An 11,747-nucleotide genomic window follows, 5' to 3' on the forward strand; every position below is an offset into this window, starting at 1 on the left:
TCAACGCTGTACAATCTTTGTTTTTGTTAAACATTAGTTACATGGAGACAAAATTAAGCTAGTGAAATAAGTATTGAAATGAAATGCTACAATTTTTCGTTTGAATAGCATGATACATATTTAAAGGATTAACTAAGGTACAAATCATAGATAAGTTTAATAAATAATTACATTAGTGGGATGTGAAAATTAAAGTCGCAACCTGATTAAATGTAATTTATTATCGTAGACCCCCGTGGACATCTCATGGACCCCCAATTTATTTTTTCACTTTCGTAGACCCCTTGGAAGTCTTCGTAGACCCCTGGGGGTCTATTTAGACCACTTTGGGAATCACTGTATTAGAGCATGGAATGGGTTTCCTGAGCTAGCCACGAAAACCAGTGACTTGGCAGAATTTAAGTCATTGGTTAATATGCATGACGCGTAGGACGTATAATAATAATCTTCCCTTTTGAAGTTACGTCTGTATTATATAAGATAAGAAGATGGAACTGTAGTTAGGTACTATTCTAAGCCTGTAAATATTTTTTTTTTGTAAAGGCTTCTAAACAAAGTTACGTTAATTTAAATCTCAAAATTTCAATAACACCTTTTGTTTTGAGCCATTTTAATTATTACTCCTTTATTATTGTCTCGCAGTCTATGTTAAAGACTTGTCTTTATAATTATTGTGCATAAAGTTCCAAATGGGAAAACAAACAAATTGGCTTCAACTACGGGAAGTAACTACTAAACCAATGGGCCTCATTCACCGAAACGTACGGTCACGTGACAACCATCAACTATTCACTTGTGTGTATAGAATAGTATAGATTAGTACTGGAAAGATGGGGAAGCAATGCGTTGCATTTGACTAATTAACTAATAATTATAAACATAAAAAAGAAAGGAAAAAAAAAAAGGTTTTCATCGTTTTCCTGTGAACAATCCAAAGCTATGTAAAGAATGGGTTGTCAAACTGAAACGAAAAAACTTCACTGCAAGTGTACACTCTGTAATATGTTCAGAGCATTTTGAGGAGGACTGTTTTATTTACCAGCCTTTTACAAGTAAGTAGATAGAATAGATCTATAATCTATAGAATCTAGATCTAATCTATATTTATATTCTAGATCTAGAAGTATTATACTAATATAATAGTAGTAGTAGTAATACGATGATATTTAAGTCTTTGACAAGTAGGCCTAGAAAAAAATGGCCTAGATCTAGATGATAAGAATCTAGATTGACTAGATCTAGATAAGTCTAGAGAATCTAGATCTAGACAAAATAGTTTAAAATATTAATTAGATCTAGTAATCTACATTATTCTAGATCTACTCAAATCTATACTGTATAAAACTATAATCTGAATCTGTAGACCTATTCTACTATTCTAGACTCTTCTAGAATACTCTAGAACTCTAGATCTATATTTTTTATATTCTAATTCTATTAAATTTACAATCAGAATTAGATCTAGACCTAGATTTTTAAATCTGATTATTATTCAAAGTTTATAAATTAAATTTAAAGAGCATGTAAATAATAAAACAACTAGTCTAGATAGAATATTTCATATTTCTAGATTAGACTAGATGTAGTGTCATTAGTGACTAGACTAGAAATTAGTAGAAGTAGATCTACTAGTAACTAGATGGATCTAGTCAATCTATAGAATAAGATATAGACTATAGAATTCTATTAGCGTTGATTCGACTTTAAATAATACTAAACAGCCTATTATTATTACTATTAATATTTGCTAAATTCTGATCTAGTTACAATCTAGTACGGTAGTAGTATATTTAATATCAACTTAGATTCCTACAAGTAGGAAAAAAATAGTGGATCTAATGTTAATATTTAATCAGTAGGCCTCCCTATTCATATGTATTATTAGGTTTATATGGCTTATTTTCAGATGGTATATAGATCTATAGGTCTAGGATGGCTGCCTGGTCGTGCGGTTTGAGCGCTGGACTATCGTTCGGACTTATCGATGGTCCAGGGTTCAAACCCTGCCCGCTCCCATCCCCCGTCGTCCTGCGGGAGGTTTGGACTAGGAAGTAATTATCTTCAACTCTGAAGGAACATCCGAATTAAGTAAAACATTTTACAAACAAACATGTAGATTATTTTGAAAAAAAATAAATTTTGTTTTATAACTAATATACATTATATTATTATATATTCCATTTAGATCGCAGACTTCTAAAGCCTGGTGCTGTGCCGACCAAGTTTTCTTTTTCCAAAAGTACACCAAGCCGAAAAAAGACCAAATATGAATTTAGGTAAATGTTTTGAAATATCTAAGTAATTATGTTTTACATTTTTTTATCTTAATTGTAAATATTTTTATGATGATCATGTTTGACTGTACACTTAAATATATTTTGTTTCCTTTTAGACAACCTCTTTTACCCCAGGACACCACCATTGAGAAGACTAGAGATGTCACTGCGCAAACTAATGAAGACTTTATTACAAATCTTCTAATGAGGGTAAATACTTTGGAACCAGGCAATGCTAGCCTTCTGGAAGAAGTTGCTCAGTTGAAATTGTGTTATGACTCTTTGAAACTAAAAGGAGATAACTTTTTTTGTTTAAGTAGCTGTTTAGAAGACAAATTATTGTTATGAATTATGAATTTTAGCAACATTTAAATTTAAAATTGGTGTGTATATATTTTATTAATATTTATTAATATAAACTTTTTTATTATGTACTTCTACAGATCAGTGCCCAAAAATATTAAATATTACTTCCTTATTTATATAGTTTTCCTCTTACAATGTTGTTACTTTGGTTTGTTTTGACTTATCAATTTTTCTCTGGCAACTTGAAATAATTGGTGTGCACATTTTATTAATATAAGCTTGTTTATTTCATGTTTAAAATTTGTATATATGTATATATTTTTAGTAATAATATCAGCTTCCTTGTGTACAATATACTTTTCACATCATTCAATAAAATAATACACTTATAAAGAAACAAAGACTTTATTTTGCTATGACAATGTATCATATCTATTTAAATGAACTACATAATGAATTGCAAACATCACAAAGCTAAAAAAATATAGATGGTAATGGTATAGTTCTGTCATAGAAGACAATGTCAGAGGTTAATCTTTTAGGATCCGCTTGTAAAACTGAAAATATAGGAGTGTTCTGAGGTAAGGCAGCCAAAGCAGACATTGAAACACTGGTATCAAAATTTTGTAGACCAGTCTTATCACAGCTAAAACTATCCTTCGTTTTCTGAGGCGGGTTGATGCCATGTCTGAATTTTGTCTGTTGGTGCTGCATACATTTCTTTTCTGCTATAGTCTTCTAGAGCAGACAGAAGACCAAAAAGATGTTTACAACAGGCAGGCTTGCAACCCCCTGCACACTGACACTCTCCTTCAATGACCTGAAAGAATAAATATATTTTTTTTTTAAATTAATAAATACATATATTAATGCATTAAATGTTTTAAAATTAATAGGTGTAGACTAATTTTATAAACCCCCCACGCACAGGTTGTAGATTCTGCCCACTTCGCATACCTCTTGCACTGCTTCTGAATATATTTCTAATTTAAACTAAATCTATAATGTAGATAAAATGTAGTAGACATCTAGATTTATCAGTTTAGAATTATATTGGATCCTACAATGTTCATCACTTAAATTGTGTTAATTACATTATAAATCTTGTCACTCTATTCTAGGTGATAAGTAAATGCTATATTGAATTCTAGACCTAGCCTTATTCCAGAAATAATCTCTAGAATCACTATAGACAAGTGTTTCTCAAAATGTGTTCCGTAGAACCTTACGCCTGAATAAGTGTTCCATGAACTACTGGAATAATTAATTAGTAGGCTACCATGTGAATAAATCTTTTTAAAAAAATAAGAAAAGTTTTCCGCTAAATACTCATAGTGTGCGAAGTGTTCCATTTTGAAGGAAAAGGTTTGGGAAACACTGCTCTAGACTAGGACTATAAGTATAGATCTATATATAAAAAACATATATATCTAGCTAGATCTAGTGAAGAAGGTCTTAACTACAATAAAGAATTACATAGCATAGGCTTATAATTCTATATCTCAAAGTAATCTAGATCCAGGTAGATCTAGAGACTATATTACTAGCTAAATTTATAATCTATATGTTATTATTTATAATGTAGATCTATCACATAATTAATAAATTAGTACATCTATAATCATACATTTTCAACATTTCTAAATTTTCAAAAATCAATTCACAGGACCAGATCTAGGTCTAGGTTAAAATTATAATATTATAGATTTAGAGTTTAGAGACTATTAGAGATCTAGTTGTTGTTTTTTTTTTTTACTAGTTTAGATCTAGATCTAGAATCTAAATCTAGATCTAGATGTTCTAAGTTTGATCTATCAACTTAAGTTAATCTTGTGAGTCTAAGTCAGTCTAGAGTACGAGAGTCTACAGCAAGATCTAGATTTAGATGTATAAATGTATATCTATCTAAAAAAAAATCTAGATTAGATAGAGCTAAGTAGATCTAGAATCTAGATAGTTACTAAATTCTAGAATTTCTATCTAGACTAGTCTAGATCTAAAAGTAGTAAGAGTCTAGTAGATCTAGATTCTAGATTAATCTAGACTAGATCTAGTCATAATAGTGCCTGGTAATCTATTCTAGATCTAGTAGGCCTAACTAATCATTTAAATAAGTCAATAAGTTTTGAATAAGTACTAGATCTAGACTTTAATTAAGTAGATTGACTAATCTAGACAGATCATAGATCTATAGTCTATACAGTAGATAGTAACTAAGTAAGATAAAGATAGTCATAGATTCTATGGTAATTTAAAAAGAGCTTACCTTTCCATTGTAGCTAATCACTCCAGTAACATTGTAATTAAATGACGTGTCTGTAATCATTTTCACATGCATATGCTGCATTTATAACATCGCAATATTCTAACAAGTTAATAAAAGTAAAATTTACAAGCAAGAGTGGTTTTCTAACAATAGATTCCATGTTGGTGTCTAGATTAAGCTGATGGTTGTCACGTGACTTGAGGGGTGTTTGTTTACGATTGGTGAATGAGGTCCATTCTCCATTTTGAAGAGTTTAGATCTGTGATATAGTAATAGTCATATTAGAGAACAGACCTAGACACCTTCATCTCATCTATCTAGTATATCAACTCTAGTTGGCTACCGGTACGAACTATATAGATCTAGGATCATGGAGATGGTGAGATCTGAAATCGAATATCTTGACAATTATACAAGTCGTAACAAGTGTCAGACTCAATGAATGATGATTATTCAGATTATGATCCCTCACAAATTTATCACACAATCCGGACCATCGCATCACTGCCAATTATGATCAGGCATGATCACTCAGATCAGGGTTGCCATCAGTGATCACCTGCCCATAATGATGTTACAGATTGTAACGAGGATTGTCATTATTGAGATGAGTGTCTTCTGAGACTTAGTTCTAACGTCTTTAATTAAGAATATAGAATCTAGACTGAAGCCATACAAAATATCTATAATTGAAATTAATTGGAGGATAAATAATATCATAATCATAGTCATAATATGATTGAATTAATGTATTATATAGATCTACATTTGATCTAAACCTATAACCTATAGATTTCACAGTATAACTTTTAAGTTGCAGAAAAATAAAATAGATATGCAGAGGATGAAATTGCCTTCTTTGAAGAAACTTCTGTAATTGTAATGTATTAATTATAAATACAAAAATGAGTACCTTCAATAGAGCTATATCTCATCTAAGCAAAGTTGCTTTCAAAATAAGACATCTCCATAAAGGTAAATCTCTGTTTTCAAGACGTTTTCTACTTTACACCAATACTAGTTTTGGAATAATAACAGCAGTTACAGGGGACTTGATACAGCAAAATTATCAACGGTTGATGAATGACGAAAACCGTAGATGGGATCCTAAAAGATCAGGCAAAATGGCTACAGCTGGACTTATATTTGGACCTTGCATTCATTTCTGGTATATTTTTCTAGAAAAAGTATTACCAGGTCGTTCAGTCAAAGCACTAATTACCAAGGTAGGTATTGTACTATAAATATCATGTGTTTCAATTGGAAATGTTTACTTTGCTGATAGTTCTACTTTTATTATGTGCTAATAATTAAATAGACAACTTAAGTTAAATATAATTACTTAATAATATAAATAAAAAAATTTTTTTTTACAGATATGCCTTGATCAGTTTCTGTTTTCGCCATTCTGCATTTCAATTTTTCTAACAGTGGTTGGCCTGTTAGAAAGGCAAGGATTAGATCTACTAAAAGAAGAGTTTAGAGAGACAGGAGTTCTTATGTTTCTAACAGATATGGTTATCTGGACCCCAGCCCAAGCTATTAATTTTTATTTTGTGCCTACGAAATATAGAGTTTTGTATGATAATTCTGTCTCTCTTGTAGTGGACGTTTTTTATTCATACTTGAGATTTGAACATAAAACAACTCATGGAGAAAGAGAATCACAATCTCACAGACATAAAGTAAAGGGTTTTAATGTTCAGTCTTCTTTATCTTAACGTTTGAATAAAATATATTATATAAGTTTTGTTTAAAGGGTATTGATAAGCATCTCAATCATTCCACTGTCTTGTAGAATTTTTCATTCATAAGTTGTATAATTGTCTTTTTTTTTATTGTATGAATTTTATGAGTGTCTTTTTAAAATGATAGTTATAATTTCGTCAAAACTTTTGACCTCCAAGACAAACAATGTTACTTTGAAGACCTGGTGGTGTAAAATATTTAAGTTCTGTTCCCTATTGTTTATTCAATAAGATTTTCAACATTCATTTATATATATTTTTTTATATTTGTACATTTATGAGCTTAAGGTGCAAATGGCCCTACTTAATTGATTTAATTTTATACATTTATTAAAAATATTAATAAAGGAAATTAGTCTTACAATTTGAGCATTACACCAAACAAAACATTATAAATATAGAAAACCAAAATATACATTCACACAAGACTCACTCATAATTTACATGCGAAAAGTTTATATCAGGTTCTTTTTAATGATTTCATTGCCAGCAGAATTTAGGATTCTATGAAGTTTATTTGTCATGTTCAAATTGCCATACTAGGCAGTGATATTACAACTTAAAATATTGCAGATTCTATGTGAGCATGATAAAACATAGCCAAGGCCTTTTCACTAACATTAAATGAGGACAGTACTTAAATAATACATGATAACATTTTAAGCATTTACATATTATATGAATTAGAAAACTAAAAAAAAACAACATTTGGCTCATAAGATTACATACATACCTGTACCGATAATAGAAATTTAAAATTTTATGTATTTATTTGTTTTATTTTATTATTTGGTAGGGGATGGAAGCAGGCAATGTTCAAATTTAGGACCATAGTAATGACAGTCCTAGTCTGGAGGCATACCACACAAATAGACTACCTCCCAGTGAAATAGAATAATGAAATACGAATATTGTACATCTTGAGGAGCATCAGTTTTTTAGCGGCCCCTGAAAGGGGAAAAGCCGCTATTAGTTTTTTGTGGAATGTCTGTCCGTCTCGTTTAGATCTGGTAAACTAGAAAAGATAGTGAAAATCTGATATCATGATATTTTAGACCATTCAAAGTTCTGATGCAACGGCTACTTTTTTTCTTTTCTGAAAGCGAAAAATCTAATTTTTTAAATCACTTATGCAAGCAGTTTTTTCTTAAAAATACCCCACTTTTACAACTATTCACTATTAATAGTAACAAAAAGGGAGGCTCCTTAGTAGGGGATTCGAGATAGCAATCTACCATATTTTTTACACATTTATGCAAACAGTTTTATTTTTTTTGTTAATAAAAATTTTGTTTACATTTGTATTGCTAAGTTAAGTAACTTAAGTTATACTAACTACTACATTTACACAAAAAATGTTTACTTTTTTTTTAAGAGAAAAAATCTATTTAGTATGCATCTAAGTTGGACATAATTTAAAACAACAATTAATAAGTAGTTTTTCATATTATTGCATGAACTGCATCGTTGGGCTGTGGCAATAGATCACTGGACTAAAGGATTTTTTTTTTTTTAAGGAAATGTTTTTTTCTTGAGGAATAAGAGATTGTCCCTTTATAAAACAATTAGAGCAATTATATATTCATTATAAGACATTACTTAGGTCAGGTTCACATCTAACTTTACATTCACTTCCACCTATTCTTTGGTCTGTGGACCGCTGTGGCACCACATAACCTTCTTTCTCCATTCTTCTCTGTCATTTGTCTTTGATAGAATTTCATTCTGATGTTCTTTCTGAAAATATTGAAACCTGTCTGGGTGGACCACTTTGGGGGACGATTTTGAGTTTGTGTCTCCACACAAACTGTTTTTGTAACCTTTGTTTACTGTAGAAAGATTTTTTTTTTCATTTTAGAAAAGAACCAGTAACATAATTGATAGAGAAACAATGATGGTTTGTTTGTATTTTATTTGTTATTTTAAATGCAAATGACAGTGCCAAATCGAAATATAAAATAATCATAAGTAGCCGTTCATAGCCGTTTTATAAAAATGAATTATTATATTGTCAGTTATTCCTTCATTTTTTTTTTATGATTGTACCTTTTACGTCTACTACATTTTAGTTGATTTTTTTTTAAATACTAATTTCAATGTTAAAACATTGCTACTTCAACATCATTAAGTATTTTGCAAAAAACATTGCTGCTTCAACATCATTCAGTATTTATTTGTTATAATTGAAATTTTATTCAGGCTCTTAAAAAAAAAGTTCTATTCAATAGAATACAAAACCATTTTGTTTTCTAAGTAGATTCAGAAAAACACTCTTCTTTTACATCTTTTTTTTTTGCAGAAAGAAAGGGGACTTTAACAAAATATTAACCAGCTATTTTTTTATTTTATATATTTATAGTTGAGTTTTTAACTGTCAGAACTTTTTTTTGATAAGTAACATGACCAAAAATTTTACTTTAATGTAGTTCAAGTAGCAGTATTTGAAAATATTTCCTTATTTTGACATAATATTATAATGTAAAGTAACAATTGCAGTTAGTTTTCCATTACAATATTATTGAAGCTCTTTAGATAAATACTATTTGTTTAAATTAAATACTCACATAATGAGGTGGTTAAAAGGCTATAATTTATGTTCACTAGACCAAGGTCCCATCACACGAGTCTTGATCCAAAGAGTGGCTTTTAAATATTATTAGTTCTTGGTGGATTTTAATTTGAGTACTTGTCATCAAAAAGTTCATATTTAATTAATACACTTGCTGTTTTTGTCAACCGGTATAAGGATGAGTGCATCCCTTTACTATTTGAGCATTATTGTCTTTTTTTTACAAACCTGTTTTGTTGTAAATTTTAAGATAATTGTTACTGGTATGTATTTTATTGAATGTTTTGATTTTTAAGAGTTATACTGAACATGGCATTATTTTAGTCAAAATGTAGGTACGTTTGTGACTAAAAGTAGGACTGTTACTGTATGATGTTGATAGCATTATTAGCATTATCCATAGTGACAGTGGAAGTGCATGTTTGCAATGAAATGTAAATTTCTCTTTGTTTTGTTATACTGTGGTGCACTTTTCAGGTTTGAAAACCTCCCTCAGGACTGCAGGGGGGTGGCAGCAGGTAGAGTTCAAACCTGGTATTATCTGGATGACAGTCAAAACCACACACCATGCTATTACAAAATTTTATGATGTAAATCTATAATTTGGCAGGAGGTTATATTGTAAACAAGATTCTAATTAGGCCTATTCATCTTAGACAATAGAGTTTATAGGTGTGCCTTGTGATTTTTTATAAACAGAATTTATCATGAAGGCTGTGATATAAACTTCCATTCTTTTGCAATTTTTGTACATTTCATTATTGCTTGATAAATAATATGATTTAGGTTGAGTCTGCAAGTGTTTGTTGAACTTATTATTTAAAATGGAATTCAGATTTTTTTTTTATGAGGGTGAAGGGGGGGGGGGGCTAAGTTTCCTTGTCCATAGACATAAATATAAACAGAATCTAATTGAATAAAAGTAATAAACAATATTTATATCCTACATTTATTGGGTGTGAAACACAGAGTTAACTACCCTGGTACTGTTATGTAAAATGTTTTATATGTTTCGGATGTTCCTTCAGAGTTGAAGATAGTTTACTTCCTAGTCCAAACCTCCCGCAGGACGACGGGGGATGGGAGCGGGCAGGGTTTGAACAATCGATAAATCCGAACGACAGTCCAGCGCGCAAACCGCACGACCAGGCAGCCATCCTAGTAGCCTACCCTGGTACTGTTTACAATATGTGTGGACTTTTCATCATCATCTGTCCCTGACTTTATTTCTCTGTAACAGTTCGCGTAAAAATATCCCTCCACTTTTCTAGGTCAGCAGCTGTTGTTAGCAGAATATCAAGAGAGATGCTGGTCCATTCTTTACTTTTTCCAGCCAGCTTTTTTTTGGACATTTTCTTCATGCTCCCTCCACTGTATCTTGAAGAATGACTTGATAGTGAGTCATGTCTTACAATATGACCAAACCTGCTCAGCTTTCGTCTTTTCATATTAATAAGGATTTACACCTTTTTGCCAGCCTGATTATTGTTTTGTAAAAGTACAGACTCATTTGTCTTCTATTCCTGGTATCTGTAACCCTGCATTCTTGTTTAGTATTTACTCTATATAGGCCGATATCGATTTATGTATTTAAAAAAATAGCCTACCTGCATATTTTGTCAAATCTCACGCAAACAAAACTTTTATACCGGTTTATTTCTCAAACTTTTACTAATAACGTTACCCTCGATGACAAAAAAAAATGTTCTCGCTCCCACCCTCTTAACCAGCTGGAGTCTGGGGTAGTGCTTTGGGAACTTCCAACAGTGGGATAGCCCTACCCGAAGGTTTTTTGGCTCTAATGAAAAGGAAAAGAAACTAAGACATATGCAAATCATAACACACTTTTCCGTTGTTTCTTTTTACGGTACACTTTTAGAGAGGCCGTGCTATGCTGACTAGATCGAAGGCCTTAATGGGCCAATGAACGCAAATGTTCAGTCATCCTTTGTTCTCTGCACTTCTCCTACAGCTGATGGAGTGAGAACATCGTGTCAATTGTGGCTTTTCCTGAGAGAAAGCTACATTGGGATTCTGGGTAGACTAGCCTGGCTAGTAGGCTGTCACTGGGCAAAGACTGCCTACAATTGGCCAACTTAGGAGGGAAATTCCCTTGTAATTGTTCTTCTATCACCTTTGTTCTTTTAGAGGGCGACTACATTAGCAAGAAAGAGAAAGCTGGAGAACTTAAGTAAAAAAAAAAGTGGTGGGATACACATTTGAGACTCAAACCTCGCTGAATACCGGCGCATACGGCGAAAGAACTAGATCCCGGAGTGCAACGGTTTTTGGATCAGTTGAGACAAAATATGCAAGTCACAATTGAGTCTGCACTAGTGTAGAAGGCCTATACTTGCCCTGCTAGTACCTAATTGAATCTTCGGACTTGAAGACAATTACAATTCCTCGTATTAACTTGCAAATTCTTTACGTGTGGAACCTGAAGATGGATTTCGAAACTGCTCTGACAATTTTTCTAGAAATTTAATATTTGAAATTTATCTTTGGCGCACATTAAATTCTGATTTCACCGTTATAATTTTTCAAAATACCGCTATTGGAGATTTTTACAATTTAACTAA

General features: G+C 31.3%; 1 protein-coding gene and 2 long non-coding RNA genes across 3 annotated transcripts; 2 read left to right on the forward strand and 1 right to left on the reverse strand.

Annotated features, from left to right (window-relative positions):
• Positions 1-882: 882 nt before the first annotated feature.
• Positions 883-2,981, forward strand: LOC129927387 (uncharacterized). The gene is made up of 3 exons (XR_008779004.1): positions 883-1,052; positions 2,186-2,276; positions 2,393-2,981. It is a non-coding gene; the product is annotated as an uncharacterized LOC129927387 (long non-coding RNA).
• Positions 2,982-3,131: 150 nt separating this feature from the next.
• Positions 3,132-5,084, reverse strand: LOC129927388 (uncharacterized). The gene is made up of 2 exons (XR_008779005.1): positions 4,849-5,084; positions 3,132-3,402 (listed from the first exon to the last, which is right to left on the reverse strand). It is a non-coding gene; the product is annotated as an uncharacterized LOC129927388 (long non-coding RNA).
• Positions 5,085-5,160: 76 nt separating this feature from the next.
• Positions 5,161-9,964, forward strand: LOC106071406 (mpv17-like protein 2). The gene is made up of 2 exons (XM_013231494.2): positions 5,161-6,074; positions 6,225-9,964. The coding sequence occupies exons 1-2, from the start codon at positions 5,754-5,756 to the stop codon at positions 6,567-6,569; spliced, it is 666 nt and encodes a 221-aa protein (XP_013086948.2). The 5' UTR covers positions 5,161-5,753; the 3' UTR covers positions 6,570-9,964.
• Positions 9,965-11,747: the final 1,783 nt, after the last annotated feature.

The sequence above is a fragment of the Biomphalaria glabrata genome, chromosome 7 (genome assembly GCF_947242115.1).
Source record: "Biomphalaria glabrata chromosome 7, xgBioGlab47.1, whole genome shotgun sequence".
In the NCBI taxonomy this organism is placed as follows: Eukaryota; Metazoa; Mollusca; class Gastropoda; family Planorbidae; genus Biomphalaria; species Biomphalaria glabrata.

Bases quoted from the DNA above. Each gene is read 5' to 3' on its own strand.
- LOC106071406 (XM_013231494.2), top strand. From the start codon at position 5,754: ATGAGTACCTTCAATAGAGCTATATCTCATCTAAGCAAAGTTGCTTTC. The intron at 6,075-6,224 runs GTAGGTATTGTA...TTTTTTTTACAG, and splicing joins TCAAAGCACTAATTACCAAG to ATATGCCTTGATCAGTTTCT.